We start from the raw sequence: 23685 nt of genomic DNA on the forward strand, positions 1-23685 counted from the left end.
TATCGGGCTTAGTGTTGTTGTATTGCAGGCCCGTACAGCGTACTCCCGTACCTTACCGGAAGGTAATAATGGTATGACATATATCACATGACTAATATCCGAGGTATTCTGGGGAAAGTAACCCAAGAGTCTGATAGTCCAACGGAAGATCTGTTTTGTTGGGAAGACGGAGAGCTGGCAGGGTATAACTATCCAGGCTTGGTCATGGCTCTGGATGCTTGTTACCAATCAACTGACCGACGACGACTTATCTGACCTCCTGCGTCCTCTCGTTCCCGATTAGATGCGATTTGGACCGGCGTTTCGCTTCTTCGATAACACTCCTTTACTTCCCTTTCCCCGCAACAATCGTCTTTAGCTCCGATTGACGATGCCGGTGGAAAAGGCGCCCATGGAGGCCCCCGACCTGGAGATTGTTGGTGATAAGGTAACAATTCATCCAAGCGGATACACTGGGGGACCTCAGGATGGCCCAATTACGGAGCGCAACCTCGTTTCTCATATGGCGCGCTTTCGTGAGAATCCTTTTGACTTCTTGCGAGAAGTTAGCCTTTACATGTCGGGAACAGGATGGCGCGCATACAATGATGTGATCGGACAGCCTATATTTTACCCGGGGTTCTCGGAACGAATCAAGTCCAGCATCCTTGCCAGTCCAATTCTGCAAGCGAAGGTCAAGGAGTTAGCAGAGATGCGCCTTGCGGTAGAGGAAAAGGAAGGGCTCCTACAGATAGGCCAGGGCCCCGTATCGAAAAAGAAAAAGCAGCGCCGGGCTGAGATCGAGAGCAATTTGAAGGAGGTTGTTGACACAATGATGGACAATATGATCTGCAAGATGGAGAGTAAGACATTCATCCGGGGGGCATATTATCTTTGCACCCAACTTCTTACACGGGCCTATCATCAAGGTAAGGATGTCTCCCCAAATTGTGATCTGTGTGACGAATGCAGATTGTTGACCTTTCTGTTCTAGGAATCCACGTATCCAGCGAGGAAGTTCTGCGCTTGCGATCGGTTGCCCAAGAAGCAGCAAAGAAGAAGCAATCTATCGTCTTTTTGCCCTGTCACAAGTCTCATGTAGATTACGTGTCGCTGCAGCTTATTTGCTATCGTCTGGGAATTGGCTTGCCGATCGTCGTGGCCGGTGACAATCTCAACATTCCTTTACTCGGCCCTTTTCTACAACACGCAGGTACAGTCCACCATCACGCCAATTTTGTACCATCGCAGCTAACCATTTCAGGCGCTATGTGGATCAGGAGAAGCTTTGGGAACGACCCACTGTATCATACCGTTGTCCAGGCCTACATCGATACACTTTTGCAGAAAGGGTTTAATTTTGAATGCTTCATTGAAGGGGGACGGTCACGGACGGGCAAGCTCTTGTCACCAAAATTCGGTATCCTGAATTTCATTGTGGACAGCCTACTATCAGGACGGGTTGAAGACACCATTATTTGTCCCGTGAGCACGCAGTATGACAAGGTCATCGAGACCGAGTATGGCACCCCAGAACGTATGGTTCCCTGTCACATTTTTCTGACACATCAATTAGGTCCTACATTAGCGAACTCCTTGGCCAGCCGAAGCGAAAAGAAAATTTGGCTGACCTCCTTTCATCGTCTTCTGTTCTGTCATTGAAGTTGGGGCGGGTCGATGTTCGGTTCCATGAACCATGGAGTCTGCGAGAATTCATCACGCAGCAACTGAGTCGGTTGCCCAACCAGATCGACGCAAAGTCTGGTCAGAAACTTAGCTACACAGAAAGAGGACGCATTCTGAGAACGCTGGGGTACCGAGTTCTCTCTGATATTAACAATGTGTCCGTGATGATGCCAACCGCTCTTGTTGGTACCGTTCTATTGACTCTCCGTGGTCGTGGTGTTGGCAAGGGAGAGCTGGTACGCCGTGTCGAGTGGCTCTGCCAACGGGTCCGAGCGAAAGGGGGGCGTGTTGCTCATTTCTATCGATCTCCCACTGAACTCGTCGTAGATCGTGCTCTGGAAGTCCTGGGCCCCAAGCTCGTGGGCGAGGTAACTGGTTTGGCTGAGCCTACCTTTTATGCTATAGACCGCTTCCAGCTCTCATTCTACCGCAACATGACAATCCATTTGTTCATAACGGAAGCACTTGTCTCTGCAGCTATGTACACAAGGGTCAAACAGGGCGGAGGTCCTGCGCACCAACGTATTTCGTTTGAAGATCTTCTGAGACAGGTCTCATTCCTATCACAGGTATGCTTACCGTGATTACGAAGGACACAAAGGTACTGACTCTCTGCAGCTGTTCCGCGGTGAATTCATTTTCCCTCCTGAGGGTTTGACAACTAACCTCGAGAAAACACTGCGAGGACTAGAGAAGGACGAAGTCATTACGGTCTCCAGAGATTCCTCCGGGAAGCCACTCTTTGTCGAACTCAGTGACGCTGAGCGTCAGCGCGGAAGAGAGAACTACGACTTCTACTGTTTCCTTATTTGGCCTTTCATTGAGGCGGCCTGGCTTGGCGCAGTGTCCCTCATGGGGCTTACTCCGCCTCTGGATGGGCCAAAGGACGTTTGGATTGATCAAAAGAAGGCGCAAGATAGTGCGCAGATCGTAAGTGTTTTTGCGAAGACCGCTTCGTCCATGATGATATCTAATACCCTCTGTAGCTTGGCAAAACCCTGTACCACCAGGGAGATCTCTCTTACTTTGAGGCTGTGAACAAGGAAACGCTCAAGAATTCTTACCAACGTTTTGCCGAAGAAGGGATCATCCTTGTCGCCAAGAGCAAGGAGTCTCGCACAGGTCCTACGATCAAACTTGCCCCTGAATGGACCCCAGAGCGAGACTCAGCAACAGGCAGACTCTTGCCCCGTGGCCGTCTATGGGATTTCACCGAGTTGATCGCCCAGTCAAGACGCGAAGGGTGAGTGAATACTATCCTTCCCCGTTCTCCTACAGTTTCTTGCTAGTTTTCTCTGACACTGATATAGCAAAAACCGTCGGGACGGAGCCACAGTGTCATCGCGCGTTCTTACAATGACCGATACTGTCGGCCGCAAATTATTCGAGAGTGCAGCAAGCCCTGATCCGACGAATAACGTTGATGTTTCGACACGAACGATGCGTAGAAATGTTATTACGCCGTCGAAACTCTGATGGCTTATGAATTGTTATATCTTTTTGATCTTCGCCGCATGACGTTCTCTTGATCGTTTTCCCTTTCTTGCCAATACCCCTCCTAACAGCATAGGGTTGTTGTACCCATTTTGCCTCCAATTTCGCATATTTACTTACTGTATGCATACACTCTACATTGTAACTAATTGTTGTACATATACGTTTAAATGTATCTCATTCCATGAAAGACCATCTTACTAGCTTTTAAAATCTCTCTCCAACTGTGACAATGCTGGAGTTTGTCCCGGCGTCTGCCCCTCCAAGATCCTGTATTATCTATGACCTTCAAAATATCACTGAGCCATATTGTCCGGAGCCTTTTCTGGGGTCAGCCTCGGCTGCCTCAGGTTGGATGGCAGGGGCCAGGAGGCGTCTACATTTTCTGCTTCATAGTATCAGGAGGTCAGTGGGGGCTGGCTCTCAATATAGACCATAATTTCCCCGAGCAACTCTCCACTGCTCGGACACTCCCTCATTTCTCTTCATTACATTCCTACGTTCTCATACCTGCAGATATACATATGCTACAACATGCTTTACCTCACTCTTCATTAGTTTATTGAGATGTATGCCCTGCTTCCCAACTTCTGCCAGAGTTGGGTATATGGTGCAATTACACTAAATTGGGCTGCTACATTTCTCTGCTACTGATATGCAAAGATATTGTCAGCGACTCGACAACAATGACACATGTTTAGTGTATGTCAAGTCAGGAATAGAACGCAGGACGGCCCCGTGCCACAAATCGGTCCAAAGCCCCAATCTACATTCCTATCGGATTCTGCAACCCCAGATTGGGTTCGTTATCTACCACCAATGACCGCCATCAACCCTCACGCATTGCATTTCCCATTACAAGCAGGCTGATACAGCTCTAAACCCTAGAGAGATGAAAGATCCGGGGTGATAAGAGCATCAGCTGCAGCCTTACCCCTTATCAACGTCCTCTGGGAGTTTGGCCTCGTTGCGCCTTGGCAACAGCAACAGAAGTAAGACCAGAGCCATGCTATCCAGTTACCCATGCGCCATTATCGTGATTATGGAGTCTAAGTTGGCGTCCTGGACTTGGCGCGAATAGATAAGCGTTCTTGTGCTTTGGTGAGTAATTTGTTCCCGATGGATTTCATGATTGCTCTGTGCGTATCATTGCCATGATGGAGCCTGCTTCGGTGGTTTGCAAACCGCCAAGAGTTCGAGAAACAAGAATAGATAAATGCGGCAGAGCCTTTTTGAAGGGCCCCTGATCGCTACGAATCTCCGTATGGCTGTTCGATTGTGAGCCGAAAGAGGGAATCGAAAGCGTAGCTGCGCGACGAACACCCTGCAGTATGAGTGAGGTATGTTAATGTACAAATCTTCATGAAGCAGTTTTGCGCTGTGAATTGAACATGACTGACGACAGCTCACGGACGATAGCCGGTTTACAATGTCTCGACACCCGAAGGTGGTGATCCGACCAAAGTCGATGTGAATGCGCAGTATGCCGGACTCGAGTATCACTACGTCTATATCATGACCTGCAGCTTCGTTGTCTGGCTTATCTTGCCTGGAATCGGTCTGCTTTACAGTGGGTTAGCACGCAGGAAATCTGCCTTGACTCTACTTTTCCAGTCCTGGATGATCCTTGCAGTGTATGTTCCCTGACACCATACTACTTCGATGATACTGAGCATGAATAGAACGACGTTTCAATGGATTTTCTGGGGTTATTCTCTTACTTACTCTAGGGACGGTGGCCCGTTCATTGGTACTCTCAAGAACTTTGGAATGAGGGATGTCCTTGTTGCGCCGTCCCCGGGTTCTGCAGTGCTTCCTGAAATTGTGTTTTGTCTGTATCAGCTGCTTTTCTGCGCCTGCACGGTGAGAGCTTCTGCACACTTGCGACAGATGAGACCCGTACGCTGATTAGGGCAGGTGATGATTGTCGTCGGTGGGGCTTTTGAACGTGGAAATATCCTGCCATCGTTGATATTCAGCTTCTTCTGGGCCACACTCGTCTACTGCCCGGTGGCGCGATGGACATGGAGCAGCCACGGCTGGCTTTATAATCTTCCAGCTTTGGATTTCGCTGGTGGTGGCCCTGTTCACATTGCTTCCGGCTGGGCTGCCCTGGCTTACGCAATGGTGTTGGGAAAGCGAAAGGATCATGGCATGGTTTCGTTGCGCAAACCTCATAACACGACTTTGGTCTTCATCGGAACCGTTCTGATCTGCTTTGGGTGGCTGGGATTCAATGTACGGTCATTATCAACAATTGTCTGCCTTGAAGGCGCGCCGCTTACAAATAACAGGGCGGCTCAACTCTCAATGCTAGTGTGCGTTCTATGGTGGTCATCTTCAACACTAATACAGCAGCGAGCACAGGCATCTTAGGATGGGCAATGGTTGATTACATCAAACACAAGCGAAAATTCTCCGTAGTTGGAGCCTGTGAAGGAGCCATTGCCGGTCTGGTGGGTATCACCCCGGCTGCCGGGTACGTGTCCGTTTGGCTAGCAGCATGTATTGGGTTCATCACCAGCATTGTGTGCTCGCTGCTGCGGAATATCAACGACTGGCTGAATATTGACGAGGGCATGGATGTATTCAAGCTCCATGGTGTGGGTGGCATCGTCGGCGCGTTCCTGACGGGTCTGTTTGCAACTGAGAATATCTCGTCCCTTGATGGTTTCACCTTTTCAAGTGGAGCGATTGACGGAAATGGAATCCAGGTTGGCTACCAACTGGCTGAGATCTGCGCCATCTCGGGTTACTCGTTCGTGGTCTCATGCGCCTTGCTATACATTCTCAAATTCATCCCGGGAATGCACCTGCGAGTTGATGAGGAATCCGAGATGATTGGACTTGACCAGGCTCAGCTCTTTGAAGAACAGATTGGAGACTGGAGCTTAGTGGACAACTCCATTACTGTGACAACCCCAACCATTGTCGGTGTTTCGAAACAGTCATCAGTTTCGAAGGATGAAACTCACGCGGGGAAAGCAATGTAGGTTAGATAATTTGTTTCTTACAATGGGATCTTAGCTTTATTCGCTTAGGTGGAGTCCAATAAGGTCGGGGGTTTTGAAGTTTGACATGACCCTACCAGTGGAGTTGGCAGTGGGTGTTACCCTGAGGGATATCCTTGGGACCACAGGCTCAGAGAGGGATGGGTGGAGAGGAATGCACCCCATTTAGCACGTAGACTAGGTAGAGTCAATTCGGAGTTTACCATATTCCTGAACAGAGGACGTTGGAGGACTACGCCGTGCACACTGCCATCTGCAGGAATTCATGACTGGAAGCGGATGCCATGAGTAACTCGCTGTAACTTAGACGGGGCAATCTTTGCAAGACCACCTTGAGTCCAATCATATTCATGAGTCTTCTAGAAACGTACTCTGTATAGCATACGGATAGATGAATCCTAACCGTGGGGGGATGACACTTGACGTCTCAGGGTCGACTATCAGGCTATCAGCCAGTCTCACTGCAGGAGATAAAGTTGTCAAATTCCGCCAATGACGCGACGGCCAAACTAAGTAAAGTGGGGCGAGCTTACGTCAATCCGACCGGAGTGCGTAAGTTTAGTGCTCTTTAGCGCACTTTTCGGGGCTATTTTCAGTGTTTTGATTGTAAAGGAGGGTGGGAGATGGGGTCATGAACGTCTGAGGCTGGGCCTGGAGTACGTATGTCATTTGAAATTTTCGTATTCTCGAAAAGTCTAGTACAGGGTCCAGTTGAGAGTTTTTCCTTATGCTATTGTATTCAGTTGCTTATACGGAGTACCTCAGGAATTATGGAATCTATATCCGGGTTGCGATGAGTGCAAGTTATGACCACTGTCACTATCACGAAATCCTGATATCCAGATGGGTCCAGACCTCTTCTAATAAGGACTAGTGGTATTCTGGTGTACGGTCCCGCTGGCGATCGGCGACGGGAGTGGTCGCGTTCTGTCGCCATCCGTTCCCGTCTTATCGTTACCCTGTAACTTTCTTCTGGCCCTTTTTTCCCTCTCCCCTCCAGATACACCCTGTACGGATCATTGTCGTCTTCCTTCTAGGCGTCGTCGTCGTCTTCTCCTCTTGTTCTGTTGTTTCTATCTTGCTTAAGCAAGGCCATTCGTTTGATCCAACTAAGCCTTGGTTTCTTCTCCCCCAGTTTCCCCGCCTTCTCCATCGTCCATCGCTCTCCCCCGGTGTAGCTTACGGTTGCATGCTGTCGCATTGCTTCACTTCGACGCCTGTTCACAACTGAGTGTTGTCGCTTCTCAAACGTTCGCTGATTAAAGGTCGCCAATCTGGCGGCAATGCTTAACGTATAATCATAATATCGACTTTTCCTCCACGTTCCGATGGGCAAATGTATGCCGCCACTCCCCTTTTCGGCTTACTTTGTTCCTCGCTGTTGAAGCGGCAGCTGACCATGTCGCATTAGGGCATTATGGCATCGTCCTGGATGCGGGATCATCTGTACGCATCTTAACTGTGAAAGGCCGTTGCTTTCCTACTAACAACTGAGACAGGGGACTCGAGTGCACGTCTATCGGTGGTTGGACCCCGCCATTGCTCGCAAGCACGCTAAAAGTGATGAGCTGAAAACATTACCGGAGATCAAGACTAAATCGGAATGGACGAAAAAGATACATCCTGGTAGGTTATATTAGAGGACATGACTGCACTTTCTCTTCGGAATCCGTCTCGCTGACAATCGCATTGTCATAGGCGTGTCATCGTTCGCCGACAGACCCGAGCTAGTAGGCCCCGATCATCTTGCGGAACTTCTCGATCATGCGCGCAAGATCGTCCCCGCCGATCAGATAAAGGATACTCCGATCTTTCTACTAGCCACTGCTGGGATGCGACTCTTACCCAATCGTGATCGCGAGCTTCTTTTACAACAGATCTGCTCCTACGCCAGCAAAAACTATGATTTTCTGCTTCCTGATTGCGGCGTGCACATTCAGGTCATCCCAGGGGTGACAGAGGCCCTCTACGGATGGATCGCGACCAATTATTTGCTGGGCAGCTTCGACGAACCGAAAGGACATGATCATGGCAAGGGCCATCATACTTATGGGTTCTTGGATATGGGTGGTGCATCCGCGCAGATTGCCTTTGCGCCAAATATAACCGAGACCGAGAAACACGCGAATGACCTGACTCTACTTCGGCTGCGAAACATTGACGGTTCCACCCAGGAGCATCGGGTGTTTGTGACATCTTGGCTTGAATTCGGCGTGCACGAAGCTCGGAGACGTTATTTGGAGGCCCTACAAACCGCAGCCGGAACCGCGAAGGAACTTCCAGATCCGTGTCTCCCCAATGGGCTTCGAGCCACAATTGACGGCAAACCTCTGCGGACCGACGACACCTCGGAGTTATCTCTGCTGGGAACTGGGCGATTCGATGAATGCTTGCGACAAACATACCCTCTTTTGGACAAGGATGCGCCCTGTTCGGATGAGCCTTGCCTTCTTCACGGAGTGCATGTCCCTGCTATTGACTTTGATGTGAATCATTTCATCGGTATCAGCGAGTACTGGCATACGACGCATGAGATCTTTGAAATGGGGCACAAGGACAAAGCGTACGATTTCAACACTTATCAACAGCGGGTACAACAGTTCTGTTCACAGGATTGGGAAGCCATCGACCAGGGTATACAAAAACAGTCGTGGGGAAAGAAGGTCGATCGGGAATCGGCTTCCGAGGTCTGCTTCAAGGCTTCATGGATCATCAATATGCTGCACAACGGCATCGGTATCCCTCGCGTGGGTCTCGAGGATACATATGGTTCAGGTCACAACGGAACCAAGGAAGTTCTCTCCCATGGCAAGGAGAAAGGATTCCTTGATCCTTTTCAAGCGGTTCACAAGATTCACTCCACCGAAGTTAGCTGGACACTGGGTAAAATGGTGCTCTATGCATGCTCTGAGGTTCCAGTGGAAGTTCAAGAAGCTCAAGAAACACTCCCGGTTGGCTTTGGCAGCAATGTTCCAGGTGTCCCCAATGACTTCCAATATCCCAGCGTCGAGTTATTTCCCAGCAATGAGTCGCTTCACGTTGCGAATTGGCACGATGCGCTCTTTGATGGTGATTCCTCGCGCAGGGTTCCGGGATTCTTACTTTTCCTGGTTATTATTGCAATGGCTGCATTCTTCCTCTGCGGTCGGAGTCGTCGACTGAGAGGTTACCACATGTTCAAAAATCTCTTCAAGCGCGGAGGTGCGCCTCATCCGAGCTACCCCAGGAAGCGAAGAACCTTCCCTGGCAAACTACCATTCTTCGGCGGCAGCTCACATTCATACGAGCGCGTTCTTGAAGACGGTGCCGATGAATTTGACCTGGGTGTGGTAGGCTCCGGACGTGGCTCTCTGGACAGGAGACACTCCTCGGATACGGATTCGAGTAGCTTCATGCCTCCGAAGCGAACAACAACCTGGAGCGGTCCAACCACTCCTAGTTTCAAATTTGGATTGGACAATTCGTCCACATCGACCATCGGGTTGGGAATCACCGCCGACTCTGGCGTCAATGCCATGGATCGTGCCGGGTTGGTCGTGAGGACGGAGAGTAGGGACCACCTGGCTCCAGTAGCACTAGGCCCGACCACAAACGGCCGTCGCTCTAGGACAGGCAGTCCCACGAGATCTCACAGATCACCCAATATGGCTCCCCTAAATCAAGACTAATGATCATACTGTTTAATTTGCATATCGTTTGGCGTTACGGTACGGTTTCCATCGTTGTCTCCTGCATCTGAAAACTTCCCTCGGTGACCTGCACTTCCCTGTCACTCTTCGATTCGATTCGGATGTTGAATTGCTTTCTACTTTCCGTCGTCCTATATTATGATCTTGTGCTCTGGAGTACATAGCTGCTGCTTTTGTTCCGACATCTTTCTGCAAGCCGTTCCCTGGAATGAATTTGGCTTATGTTTTAATGAGGTTTCATGTATCATAGACTCGAAATCACCTATATAGCACGTCGATAATAAGCTGAAATACTGGATATTTCTTGATTCGATCAAACACTGTAACATCACGTGCTTCGTTAGAAAGCTCAGTCGGTCAACCTCACCGCCTGGCAAAATCTTGAGGTAATGCTGCTTCAATAATTCAGCCATGCGCTAGAGAGCTTCGGCTTCAATCTCCGCTTTCTGCGATATATTTCAATTACTTTGTTGTCACCTCAATAATTATCTTCTTTTGTTCGATTCTGCGCATTACTTGCGTGCATGATACCCCAATAGAGAAGCAGCAATAATAATCCACCGCCGCAATGCGATTGACCGTCGAACTTATTCAGAATTCCCTTTCCTACATCAATCCGCTCAAGGAGCGCGAGCTAGACCTTCGAGGTGGGTTTTGCACTTTGGCCTGAAAAGGACAGATACTACACTGTGAGCTGGATTGATATCAATTTTTTTGAATTATGCAGGGCACAAAATTCCCACCATTGAAAACCTGGGTATTGCAAAGGTATGTTCGGTTCGAAACGTTGAGCCTGTCGGCTCGATTCGTTGGCCAGTGGTGCAGACGGCTTATAGGCAATAGGACCAAGATGCGATCGACTTTACGGATAACGATATCTCCTCCCTGGGGAATTTTCCCTTCTTTCCTCGTCTCCACACCCTCCTTCTTGCGCGCAATCGGGTGAAGCATATTCAACCGACGATAGCTTCCACAATCCCCAACCTGACGACGCTGGTCCTCACGGCGAACAATATGGCCGAATTGGCGGACTTGGACCCCCTCCGAAACTTGACACGCTTGACTCATCTGGTGTTACTGGAGAACCCTGTTACAAGGAAAGAGGTGAGCTGCCCTGCATTTCGGCCCGTGTTTCGTTTCAGAATTTGATTAATGCTACTGCAACGCGTCCTCTGAATGAGAGTTGCTGATTTTTGTAGCACTACCGATACTGGGTGATCTGGCGGATACCAAGCGTCCGATTCCTTGACTACCAGAAAGTGAAAGACGCGGAGCGGGCAAAGGCGAAGGAGCTATTTGGTACTGCCGAAGAACCCACAGCTCTCGCGTCCAAGATTATGGGCATCAAATCCCGTACATTTGATGTACCGTCTGGCGGCGCTGAGCGAGCACCGGCAGACAAGGCTGTTAGGGTCAAGCTGACCGAGAAGGAGAGGAAGCGGGTCGAAAAGATGATCCGTGAGGCGAGAAGTCTCCAGGAGATTACTAGACTGGAGAAGGAATTGAATGAAGGGCGGATACCCGGAGGCGCTCTTGATGCCGGTGAGGACAGCGAAGACGAGAATCAGATGCAGACGTGAATGCGGACCGGCGTTGAGTTTCACTTGTTCTATTACAGGGATTTTGTACTCGAATATGTTTTTGAAGGCTCTGCATGAGGCACATGTGTGGTTTTAGTGGGTTCTCTTTTACTCGGAGTTATTTATGCGTGTTCCTCGGCAGCACAATACAAAAGCTCTTTAAGTCGAGCATACTAGATTGGTCCACCTCGGGCCAGTGTGGCATAATGATAAGCAACTATTTGACTCGCATCAGCCGTTGTAGATGAAATAAGGAGGATCCTGATTGATGCCAAGACTCTCAATCTGATAAGATAACAACACGTGCTTTACATATTGGCCTCAACGTCATCAATAATCGTGTATCAGTCGTTGAGGATCGTTCTGCCAGATGACATGACTTGACGCTTCAGTGCAGGATAGATACTCCAATTGACTAACCTGCTTGCTAGTTTCCCATTACTTTGCAAGGCAAAGAATAGAATACCTCGCATCAATCAACACACCCAACCCTGCAATCCGCACCACACACCCTGGCTCCAAACATCTATAGCAAACGTCTCTCCTCCCTAGCCCTCCAACTACGACGCCAGTCTACATCCACATCCTCATCCGCTACTCCAATCGTCAGTATCTCATCAAATCCATCATCACAAGCAAAAATGCCACCCAGCGCTCCCTGGCTCTCAACCTTCCAATCCCACCTCTCCAAGTCCTCCACGTCTGAATTCAACATCACCACCGTCGCCCTCGACGCAAAGGGCCAAACTGTCCCTCGTACCCGCACCTGCGGCTTCCGAGGCTGGTTCCCAAACCCAGAACTACACTCTAGCGCGCTCAAGACCCTAGAATCGCAGAACGAGCACCCCAACCCGCCCGTGTACGAGAGCGAGATGATCTCGTTTACGACGGATGCGCGGATGGAGAAGATCGGGCAGCTGGAGGCGTCGGGGAATGTGGTCGAGGCGGTGTTCTGGTTGAAGGATGTGGGTAATCAGTGGAGGGTGAGAGGAGAGGCGTTTGTGATTGGGGATCCGTCCGGTGGGGAGCAGGAGGAGAAGGCCAGGGGGGAGATCATGAAGGGGCTGAGGGTTTGTGATGGGTGTGAGGGGAAGGAGAAGGAGTGGAGTTGGGAGAGGCAGGTGACGACGTATTTTGCGAACCATACGCCTGTTCTTAGAGGTTAGTTTTTCGTCTCTTGTGCTTGGTAAGGCATATTTGAAAGCTGACGCTGTATAGGCTCGTTCAAGAATCCTCCGCCTGGAACACCGAGATCGCAAGTACCCACTAATCCCGAGCTCAAGCTTGGTCAGAAGCTGAATGATCTGCATGACCCTGTTGCTCGTGGGAACTTTCGCGTGGTTGTCATTCGCGCTAATGAGGTTGAGCGGCTGGATCTGTCAGACTATGAGAAGCCACAGCGGTGGAACTGGACCCTTGTTGGCGGGACTGGTGATGATGTTAGATGGGAGGAGACTGAGCTATGGCCGTAGACAAAGTATTTGGTCTAGTTGCGGAGTGAAGTGAAGCCGTTCAATACATTGCTTCAAGTTTATCTATGACATATTGAGCGATGATATGGGCTGTTATCTTCTCTTTTATCTTCTTTGTGCTGTGGCTGATCAGATAGACAGGCGTCATTGTCCTGGTGTGCTTTCTTGTTACTAGATATAGAGCAGACGAGTGAATATCAAAGAGCTTCAGCAGGTTCTGTTCTCCCCAGCCCCTCCATGCTCACCAACCGGACGATCCAGTTCCGGGTCAGGCCCGGATATGCCCTGAATATCCTGTCAGTAAGAGCATATAGGGTCCTAATTAGGCCTAGATGAGGCGATATTCCAGAGAGCAGTGAATCGAGTCTCCCAGCCATGCCTGCTTCCCTCTCAGTGTGGAGCCTGGTGCTGAATTTAGATGGAACATTCCGCTTCAGCAACGTCAACTCAGCATATCCATCTCAGTTGAACATTCACTCTCTTGTTTACCTTGTCTGTTAGCGTCGCTTGAGTATTCAAGCACCCTCCCATCTCACCTTCTCTTTCTCTGCTTCTCTTCTTCTTCTCTCCACCATCATCACCATCATTCCTCCATATCCTGCGCTTTAGCTGTCACCAAGGCTCTCAAAAATCAATCAATCATTTCCATACTTACAAGCTTCGCTTGTTACGTCTCTGGTAAGTATCTTGTCCATTTCTCTGATGTCCTTGCGTCTTTTCAGCTCTCTAACACAAGTCGCCTGCGCAGCTTCTACATAACATCGGTGAGATACCAGTCGATCTCTTGGATCTGTTGGCGGCATTTCAGCTAACACGGGTCAGCTCCAAAGACCACCACAATGTCTGAGCAAGCAGACGCGCTCTGTGTCAAGTGTGGGGCCCCTCGTGCGAAGGGTTTCGTCGGCATGGTGACCAGCATGTGCCTCGACTGTGCCAGGGTCAAGCTTGAGGCTGACACGGCAAACATCCACAGTGAGAAGGCGTCCCATGCCGGCGAGCCCCTCGCCAATCCCCAGTCCGAGGCTGAGGAAGCCGCTGGGAGCGAGAGGGCCCCCAGCGTGGAGGGGGGCGAGCAGCCTTCCCGCAGCCGCAAGGTTAGTATCTGGCTCACTCTCTGCTCCTCGGGTACGTTTTCATGCTAACGATCCTCTAGCGGCGTATCCAGCCATCGGCGGCCAAAGGCGCCGATGGTAAAAAAATGACGCCAGCGTGTGCCAACTGCAAGAAGTCCAAAATACGTTGCACGCACCGTCAGGTCATCGAAGACGATGACAGTAAGTTTCCTTCTCTTCCAATCTCTCTTGATCGCGACGAGCTAACTGTTTCAAGGCAACGTCCCCTCCCGGAAACGGAAGAGGGAAGCAGAGGCACACGTCGGTGTCAGGGATGACGCTGGCAATGGCAGCGACCCTTCTGCCTCGGTGGGCGCGGAGGACCAGGCTCCCCCACCAGCGAAGAGACCCCTTCGGATCCGGTTGAAGGGCAAAAACGAGGAGGTGTTGACGGAGTCCGCCCCTCGTCCCGCCGGATCCGAAGCTGGTGTCTTTGTCGCAAAGAGGCAGGCCCCGGGCGGAGTTCGCAAACGCAAGTTTGTCGAAGTCGAGGAGGAAGCGTCTTCGGGCGCGACCGAATCGAAACCCGCAGCCGCTGTGAGCGTCGAAGGGACCGGCTCCGTGGAGGCGTCCAACCCTCCACGGAAGCGAACCCGACGGGGGCGAAAGCCAAAGGCGGAGCGTGATGTTGAAGCCGTTGAGCAGGCGGCAGTTTGCAACACGACTCCAGCACCCGTCGTGGCGCCCGCTGCTGCCAGGTCCCCCGCCACAACTCCGGGGTCGCGGCCTTTACCCTCCTTCCCGATGAACAATCTGGAAGGAGCCGCTCATTTGTCAGTGCATGCGGTTCTCAGCAGAGAACTGCAGCAGAAGCTGGAGGACGCCGAGACCAAGTGGCTCGCTGCGATTCAATCCCTCCAAGCTGCCAAGCAAGCACTTGACAATTGGGTGGAGGTGTGGAACAGGGGGCTGTGAAAACAGTACTCCCTGTTCTCATGCCTGGTGCAGGTCTGCAAGGTGTTGCTTTTGCGGCTGTGGGCAACCTTCATCAACTGTTTCTTTTGTTCATGTAAGTAGAGCGCGGCGCAAGCACGGTCTGGTCGGTTCCTGTATCTACCCCCTTGACCACCCGTACAGGAGATGGGCGAGGTGTGGCTTTCTGCGTCGGCGTTGGGTTGATGTTTCTTCCTTTGCATTCAGCAGCCTGTTCCTCGGGCCCTGTCTCTCATTCAATTGAATGAGAGAATTGTGGGCCTAGGACGGCTCCTGCTGTTTGCCGTTTTGCATGTACTGTACAGTTTTGTCTTTTCTCTGGTTGGCTTTTCTGCTTTTGCTTTTCCTTGTCGCATGGAGTTTCAGGGATGGTTTATTTCGAAGCCGACGATACCGCGCCAGAATTGATGATTTTGATTGACTGACGCTACATAATTCTGCATCCAGTAGATGGACTACCCTGCTGAACACCACCGAGATTCGAGTGAAACCTTGTATAGATAATCCAAACAATCACCGTTGCCGTACCTTGACGATCCTTTTCCTCTCAGCAACTCCTTTTGTAGGAGTCTGGATTGCCAGCAAATTGCCAAGCCCGCGACAGAACAGGAAAGTCTTACCAATTGCCCGATTGGGAATAACCCGGCGACACTCGGAGACAAAAGTACTATATTCTACGCTAGAGAAAAGCGAAATAATCAAGAGAAATGGGCCAGGTCATATGAACATGATCAGGCATGAATTTCAAATCAATCTTTGTTCCAAGTTGGAAATTGGCGCCTAGGAACTGGCTCGCTTCTACGTCAAGTCAACCACCATGAGAAGAAATCAGTTTTAGGTCTATCGCCAGAACATGAAGCATGAAAAGTCATTTGTAATAACTGAGCAATATATTGTCGACATTGTTGAACATGATGAAGATTCTGCGTTCAAATATCTTCAAACATGCGCTGTTGCTCGCTCTTTTCCTCCAGAGTCACGCCTGACACCCGAAGCAGCGGATGTTCTTTGCGACATTGCAGAAAATGGAAGTATTCCGTGGGATGAGAGACCAGGTTTAAAGAAATGTTATAGGAATGGTTGGATTCACAGGTTGCCTATGAGTAAGGCCTATGGGAACACATCTGACGTTAGTGTTCTTCCATCGCGCCTACATGAGAAGTAAGTATCTCTTGTACATTACCTTCCTTGTTTTATACTGAGTAAAATCTTTGGTGGATTGAACACATCATCGGTAGTCGCATGAAGCCCTTACCCGCGCCTTTTGCCGAGTTAAATTTAACTCAGCTGTGCATGGAGATCCTACGTGGGTTTTCAGCAATGAACCTGAGGCACTCTACCGAAGGCAAAAAACTGTCAAGTGCAGCAAAACCTAGGCCCGTGGAAGCGCAGTATCAAGATGAGTTCTACAGGGTGTTTAATAACTTAGCAGGCCGGGGTGTACCGATTTGCTCCGAGTGGTCGAGGACGAGCGCTGGCAGAGTTGATTTCTGGATACCTGAAAAGAAGTGGGCAATCGAGCTGTTGAAGGACTACGATCGAATGGATGAGCATATCTTGCGGTTCAAGGAGGGAGGAAGGTACTATCAATGGCTAAAGGAGAGAGAGGTTGTTGGTTGGATTGTTATAAATTGTGCAACTACCCCGCCAACTTGTGGTTTGTTTTTTATTCTCCCGCATCTTTCTTTTTGTTGCTAACAATGTAATAGGTCACACTGAGCCAAATCTCATCCATGCCATTTACCAAAACAACTACACAGAGTTACAGATCTTCAATCATGAGGGGAGGCTCCTGGGTCCTGTTACCCATGTAACGAACTGAGAATGTTTAATTGCAACTGTCCTACGGATTTCGATACTGTTGCGGGCGACAGTGCAAACATACCAAACAGCAGCTTACTCAGCGCGTCTAACGTATTCGGTAAGCGAGTCGGCCACGTAAGCGAGTCGGCCACCCCCATCAAGAATCACCACCCCTTTGAAACCAAGGCTATTCAGCCATCCATATCACCACGAAAAATGCCCAAATCATCAAAATCCTTGGTGGAACGAGAGGGGAGGATCTCCTTAGCAGTTAAGGCTATTCAGAATGGCCAAATCAAATCAGTTCGTGAAGCTGCTCGTGTCTTTGAAGTTCCCCGGTCAACACTTCAAGATCGTTTGAATGGAATCAAATTTCGCAAGGAAACCCGCGCCAATTCCCATAAGTTGACTCCTATAGAGGAAGAATCACTTATTAAATGGATTCTCTCATTAGATCAACGTGGTGCACCGCCAAGGCACTTCCAGGTCCGTGAAATGGCTACAATATTGATCCAACAACGTGGTCAAGATACAACTTCCTCAGTGGGAGAGAAATGGGTATATAACTTCATTTCCCGCCATGATTCCTTGAAAAGTCGGTTTAGTCGTCAAATCAATTATAAACGGGCGAAATGCGAGGATCCTGAAGTTCTTCAAGCCTGGTTCAAACGCGTGCAAGCCGCTATATCAACTTATGGTATCGCCAATGAAGATATCTACAATTTTGATGAAACCGGCTTTGCTATGGGCCTGGTGGCTACCGCGAAGGTAATCACACGATCATCCTGTGAAGGAAGGCCCTTTCTTATACAACTGGGAAATCGAGAATGGATAACTTCAATTGAGTGTATCAACGCCTCCGGATGGGCATTACCAGCATACTTAGTGTTGAAAGCAAAGACTCATATTCAGGCCTGGTATGAAGGTAATACTCCAGCTTCATGGAGAATTGCTATATCATCAAATGGATGGACAACACGAGAAATTGGTGAACACTGGCTCAAAGAACACTTTATTCCTTATATTAAGGACCGAAGAACTGGCCAATATAGCCTCTTAGTTCTTAATGGGCATGACTCTCATTTAACACCTCAATTTGATGATATATGTCGTCAAAATGATATTATTCCTATTTGCATGCCTGCAAATTCCTCACATCTCTGTCAACCTTTGGATGTGGCCTGTTTCTCACCATTGAAACGAGCTTACAGTAACCTCATTGAACGGCTTGTACGAACAGGATATCACCATATTGATAAGGTTGACTTTCTTGACGTCTACCCAGAAGCCCACGCCCAAGCCTTCAAGAAGATGAATATACAGAGTGCTTTTAGAGCCTCAGGATTAGTCCCTTTTAATCCTAACCAGGTTCTGGATAGCCTCATCTTTTACAAGGAAGACAGCCGTCCCAGCAGTCAAGGCACTACATCTATGATTACCAAAATACCGATAAATTTGAATCAATTCAAAAAGCATGAGTCGGTGATCTCTCAATTACTTCAAACAAACCCTCCTACCTCACCAATACAGACAGCAATATCTTACATCTGTAAAGGTGCAGAGATAGCCTTGAACCGTGCTATTCTTCTTGAACATGAAAACCTTCAACTTCACCAGGCCATTGAGAGACGAAAGAATAAGCAGAAGCGTAACCAACACCAAATGAATGGTTTGAATGGCTTCACAATCCAGGAAGCACTTGAGGCATTCAACCATGTTCAGGCCTTAGAGGAAGCAGCTGGTGATACAGGGCCTGGAGATGATCAACCACGCCGTCGGGCACCACCTCGGTGCAGTATGTGTGGTGTTTTAGGACATATACGTACAAGATGTCCTAATCGAGTAGCTGCCTGAATTCAGCGCGTTTTAATGGTTAGATTAACGTGGAATAACTTCCTTTTTTGTATGTAAATCAGAATTCTAGGATATGCCTTGACCGGGTGGCCGACTCGCTTACGTGGCCGACTCGCTTACCGATTACGTTACCTCTGTTTCCCAGTTTATATGACTTATGACCTTTCCTTGCTGTTCTCTCCTATCTGTACCTAATAGCCTATTAACCTACCATAAATGGAATCATCAAATACCATCGTCAATCATCAGATTTCATAAGAATCGTTGCAATACCAAGCGGCAGTGAGGTGCTTTCCCCAAAGAGGCACGCTATACCGGATCCAGTTATTCACCGTCACCGAAGAATACGGAGTACAGTCACACGCTAAACAAAGACATGTCCACGGGCTCTCCCGCCCATCAGCGAGTAATGTGGACTTAGCCAAGACAACTAGACAAGACAATTGTCAGCCGTTTGACATCTCGGCTTGTTAAAGTTCTAGCTCAGTGTCAGGATGTCCACTCATGTCCGCAGGTCGGCTCGGCAGCAGTCCGACGTTGAGGAGAGATGCAACTTGACAGTCTGGCACTTGTCGATCAGATGTTGATTCTTGATTTCTCAGTGTGACTACTGCATCGGTTGCATCTATCCCTGTTATGTCCGGGAACCGTTACGTGTCATGGCTTGCTTGGGAATAGTTCGCCGTTATCACTGTGATGATGCGGATCGGACACTTGATTTTATGTCGTCTTAACGGTCAATGATAGTCATCATATGGTTGTCTCATACTCCCAATCGCTCAGAATTCTGTGTCTTCCTTGATCCTGCAAATGCATCCTGCGCTCAAGTCGACACGGAGTACCTCGTACGAGGAGCTGCTTGATTTTGCCTACTTAGACTGACCCCATTTATCTGATGCAATTGGAGACTCAAGTAGTTCGATGTGGAGCAGACGAAGCGAATAAGGCTTCCAGCCTGAATCGAATTCACGCATGTATGGGCATCCATTTACTCCATCGGGCAATGCGCACTCTGATCATCCACCCCTCCACGCATATCATACTTCGTGGAGTGCCAACTTGAAGGACCCATATCATCGAATCCGGGGCGGGAAACAATGCAATTATTTTGTCAGCTTGTTCACGCTTCGCTCTCCAGGATCCTTCCAGACGGCAGACGGGCAAGGTGTTGAGCATTGATTGGCAGTCAGCAGCTTGTGATAGACGAAACCGCTGCCTTGCATATCGAATTGCACGCGAACCTTCCATCCACGAGCGGACAGTTCACCGCAACTTTGACAAGCGTCAACCGTCAGCAGCATCTTGGGTTGGCGTTAGCCCAACTAAAATGGGTGTTGGAGAGGTATTCTGGATGGTCGAGAAGCCAGCAGAACCTGCATTGTATTTGTATCTACTGAGTTCGTGGAGACAGTAAAAGATACTGCGATGGTAAGTAATAATATTAGGTACCTAGCAGTACTCCAAGGCATCGTCACTGAAGGCAACCCTAATAATCTTACAGAGACGTCAGGACAACCCGCCAAGGAAAACTAGCAGGGGATTTTCCGTTGGGTATGGGTCCTTATTCTTAGCCTAGGTCCTAAATTTGATGGTTTTGTCCCTTTTGTAGGACAGTTCTCGGAGTATGACAGTCGCTCATGGAGCGGTAACGTACTAGTTATATAGGTATCCCTGTAATTCTGCCGTAGCGTAACTCGTAAGACAACAACAAATGCGGCTTCCTGCAGGCATCGATCCATGCCAAGTCTCGGGCTTCACTTTCGGGGAATGATAAAGTACCGCTCACCTGCACGGGATACCTCCTGGCATCTATCTAACAAACCCTTCCTACAAGTACCTTGAGTCCTTGACAGCGTTGTTCGGCCTCTACCTTTGGTAACTCGTCTGTAATACACATGTAACGTTACCTCTTCTCTGTCGAAAAGTAATACGCCTCCTCCGCTCACTCAACTCCCATAATTCCGGCGCCGACCCGTCTCATTCTCCCTGTTTCTTTCTCATCCTCCCCATACCTCTTTTTTGACCTTCGACCGTCGACTTTGTTCGCGTGACGGCCATCTCTCAGCTATTTTCCGTTTCCTATCTTGCGATACTATTTGCGGCCTTTCAGCTCCGACATTGAGGACGATATTCAATAATCTCAAAGGCAGCGAGACACTCATTACTATCTCGCCCAATTTCTACTGTTTTTGGTGATCATTTTCTCCGCCTTATGGGAGGATCCTGAGGAACCAACAGGTTCCGACCGCGATCAACGGTACTCGCCACTAGTCTATCGAACCTCACGACTCACGACGGCACGATTATTTGAATACCATTTCTAAATAGGATTGGAGGCAATTGATCACCTTCGTCCTTGTTTCTCTACTCTTTTTTTTAATCTCCCAAGTTGTGTTCAACGTAGCATACAGCCATAGCTCCGACAATGGATGCTTTAGGAGCCTTCACCTACATGTGCGACAACCTGCCGACTTGGATCGATCAAATTTCAGAACTGGCTGCCTATACCGCTGCCAAACATGCCGAGTACACCGAGGCTTACAAGAAATACGCCCCGGTGAGGCCCCGGCGACGCAAGAACAGCTCCGTCTGCTCCATCCGCACCGATGACATCTTCCCTTCGTCCCAGAATCGTGGTACCTCGGTTGAACCAACCCAGGGAACCCCTAGCACTGCAGCGGGAGCCTCGATAGCCCAGATTAGATTGATTGGAAATCCCCGAAAACGCAGTGCCGACGGGACCCCTTCCATCAACTCCGCCGAGGAGACTGCGGACTTTGTCAGCATTCGACACAACGTGGTCATCCACTATGACGGCCACACGCAAAAGTCGCTGGAGATGATGGTACGGAATATTGGTACCGCACGGAACAATATGCGACGAGGCAAGATGTCACAGATCTCCCTGGGTGGGCTCCGACCGCGCATGGGCAACCCAGACGCGAGGAAGAATCGTCCAGCACCGGCTCTTCTGGACCAGGCTGACAGTTCTGATGGCGACATACTGACCAATATTCGCAGCATGCGAACCAGAGGTCCTCCTCCCGCGGAGGCGTCCTCAAGCCGCGTTCCTCCGAAGGAAACGGTTTTTGATGTGGTAGATAGACAGCTCGAGCTGGCACACAGCCACTGCGAGACAGCGGCTTACCAGTTCCTGCGTTATGGAGATTGCTCGGCGGAATTGAAAAGCGTTGTGGAGAACTTTCGGTCATTACTTGAATTAGCAACCAAAGAAGCGCGAAATCTGAAGGCAGAGCAACCTGAGGAGACTTTAAAAGAAGACATGAAGAAGGAAAGTGTCACGGTCTCACCTACGAAGACGGCTGCCGAACCTGAGGGCGGTAAACCTCCGGCTTCATGCACCCACGAAATCGAAGTTGACGACGCTTCGGCTGTTTCAGTGGAATCTATCGATATCAGGGCCTTCCGCGCCAGTCGGCTCAGAGTCTAGGTCAACAACGGTCATCACCTACCATACAACGTTCTATGAGAACTACCACCAAACTTTCATTCGGTTTAGCGTCGTGCAGCGTTACTATCATCATCATGGGCAGTGCATTCTTTGGCCATCAATACCATCATTATCATTATGAGCGAGAAAAGCATGGCTATGTTTTTGGTTGGCTTGCTCCTTCTTGCGTTTTATTACGTTGCAGCGGCTATTTTGCCTCGAACCCTCGAGCCACTCCATTCCCTCTATTTCTTTCGTTCCATTCTCGGTTATGGGTTCTTTTTTCTTGTCTGTCTACGAACTATCTAACAACGTCAGACTAGCATGGCGTTGTGACACAGGCGTTTCTGACTTATCCCGATCTCTTCAAGGCCATATGCAGTATATATTACAGTATGTATTGAGACTGATAATTCATTCAAACAATCTCCAACAGCTCATCTTTAAGGTGATCAAGTTCGACTATACGTCTGTGCTCCTGGTGGTACCAGTCAACAACCCAGGACCACCTCAGAACTCAACGCTTCAAACCTTGACACTGAAGAACGAAGATCCCAAATCGAACAGCTGCAGGCCGCATCATCCCTCCCACAAATCCATCAGTGGCTAGCTGACGAGGTGAAGAACAGTGGCCCCCTGTCCCATACTGCATCTTTCCTTACCCACCTCCCGCCCTTGTGTGGGTGGTCATGTACGAACGACAGCGCAGTAACCGCCCCAAAATCATGCGAAATACCGTAACCAACACCCCACCTCATCCATGTCAATAGCCATCCCCGTATTCTGATTGGAGCACCGAACCGGCCGCTACCGACGCTAAAGGCCGGGGGGAATCCCTCCCGGCCACGCAACGTCGTGTAAGAGGCCCGTTTTGGGGAAATGGTGCCGTGTGGGCTAGGGCTAGCCTTGAACTTGAAAGTTGTCAGAACTATCGCCGTCACTGACACCGTATTGTCTCTCCCTCGTCTCAAAGCCAGAGGCGAGAGTGCAGATCAAGTTGTCTTTTCTGCTGTTAAAGCAAAAACATATCATGTCTGACGGGGTTAGATGCACCACGGTAAAGTAAGGTAGACAGCTGAATACTGCGAGAATCGATCAGACCAGGCCTGTGCTGTCAAATACTTCAGTTCAGCTGTAAAAAATTCCTACCATTTACCAAAGGGTGTAAGGTGCTTCCGTACTAAGGACGGAAATTTCCAACTTCTAAGGGGACAGCGGGACGCTCCCTTGAAACCTAATCCAGAAACTGATGGAAGTCTCTGAATTCAGTGGAAACTCAGTACGCAGTAGATACTGTACGTGTAATATACCTATCAGTTAGGCTGTCGGGGTCCGTGTTCTCGGGAAATGCACTGCGAGTTGTGATAGATCACATTTGAAATTGGAGTACGCATGTGTTTTATATGTCTAATACACTTAGTATTGGTATTATACAGCAGTACCCTGGTAGTAGGTAAACATATAAGTTGTGCAGGTTCCTTAATTCATAGCTAGATTGAGACGGGTTTTGGCTCTGATACCTGGTTCACTGAATGTGAGAGTGTGATTCGGACAACTGCCTAGGTGTACTTCGCACTAACCCGGCTGAGCATATACATGTTGAATTTCTGGTCTATCCACA

At 49.3% G+C, this 23685-nt stretch overlaps 7 protein-coding genes across 7 annotated transcripts, besides 3 other annotated features; all 7 read left to right on the plus strand.

Annotated features, from left to right (window-relative positions):
• Positions 1-370: 370 nt before the first annotated feature.
• NFIA_076230 (lysophospholipid acyltransferase family protein) lies at positions 371-3141 on the plus strand (the record flags this gene model as incomplete). Its single annotated transcript, XM_001259589.1, has 7 exons — positions 371-908; positions 974-1192; positions 1244-1499; positions 1556-2234; positions 2284-2595; positions 2652-2908; positions 2976-3141. 7 exons carry the CDS (start codon positions 371-373, stop codon positions 3139-3141), a joined length of 2427 nt encoding a protein of 808 aa, XP_001259590.1.
• Positions 3142-4490: 1349 nt separating this feature from the next.
• Positions 4491-6152, plus strand: NFIA_076240 (ammonium transporter; the record flags this gene model as incomplete). Its single annotated transcript, XM_001259590.1, has 5 exons — positions 4491-4499; positions 4579-4793; positions 4842-5022; positions 5077-5397; positions 5454-6152. 5 exons carry the CDS (start codon positions 4491-4493, stop codon positions 6150-6152), a joined length of 1425 nt encoding a protein of 474 aa, XP_001259591.1.
• Positions 6153-7587: 1435 nt separating this feature from the next.
• Positions 7588-9838, plus strand: NFIA_076250 (putative nucleoside diphosphatase (Ynd1); the record flags this gene model as incomplete). Its single annotated transcript, XM_001259591.1, has 3 exons — positions 7588-7616; positions 7666-7796; positions 7869-9838. The coding sequence occupies 3 exons, from the start codon at positions 7588-7590 to the stop codon at positions 9836-9838; spliced, it is 2130 nt and encodes a 709-aa protein (XP_001259592.1).
• A 589-nt stretch (positions 9839-10427) lies between these two features.
• Positions 10428-11439, plus strand: lea1 (U2 snRNP complex subunit LEA1; the record flags this gene model as incomplete). Its single annotated transcript, XM_001259592.1, has 4 exons — positions 10428-10506; positions 10587-10627; positions 10703-10963; positions 11059-11439. 4 exons carry the CDS (start codon positions 10428-10430, stop codon positions 11437-11439), a joined length of 762 nt encoding a protein of 253 aa, XP_001259593.1.
• Positions 11440-12080: 641 nt separating this feature from the next.
• NFIA_076270 (uncharacterized protein) lies at positions 12081-12911 on the plus strand (the record flags this gene model as incomplete). The annotated part of the gene is made up of 2 exons (XM_001259593.1): positions 12081-12600; positions 12658-12911. 2 exons carry the CDS (start codon positions 12081-12083, stop codon positions 12909-12911), a joined length of 774 nt encoding a protein of 257 aa, XP_001259594.1.
• Positions 12912-13750: 839 nt separating this feature from the next.
• NFIA_076280 (uncharacterized protein) lies at positions 13751-14938 on the plus strand (the record flags this gene model as incomplete). Its single annotated transcript, XM_001259594.1, has 3 exons — positions 13751-14005; positions 14065-14185; positions 14241-14938. The coding sequence occupies 3 exons, from the start codon at positions 13751-13753 to the stop codon at positions 14936-14938; spliced, it is 1074 nt and encodes a 357-aa protein (XP_001259595.1).
• A 1939-nt stretch (positions 14939-16877) lies between these two features.
• Positions 16878-16910: a microsatellite.
• A 98-nt stretch (positions 16911-17008) lies between these two features.
• Positions 17009-18493: a mobile genetic element.
• A 206-nt stretch (positions 18494-18699) lies between these two features.
• Positions 18700-18732: a microsatellite.
• Positions 18733-21038: 2306 nt separating this feature from the next.
• Positions 21039-22064, plus strand: NFIA_076290 (uncharacterized protein; the record flags this gene model as incomplete). Its single annotated transcript, XM_001259595.1, has 1 exon — positions 21039-22064. One exon carries the CDS (start codon positions 21039-21041, stop codon positions 22062-22064), a length of 1026 nt encoding a protein of 341 aa, XP_001259596.1.
• Between the last annotated feature and the right edge of the window lie 1621 nt (positions 22065-23685).

The sequence above is a fragment of the Aspergillus fischeri genome, genomic scaffold (assembly GCF_000149645.3).
Source record: "Aspergillus fischeri NRRL 181 1099437636264 genomic scaffold, whole genome shotgun sequence".
NCBI lineage: Eukaryota > Fungi > Ascomycota > Eurotiomycetes > Eurotiales > Aspergillaceae > Aspergillus > Aspergillus fischeri.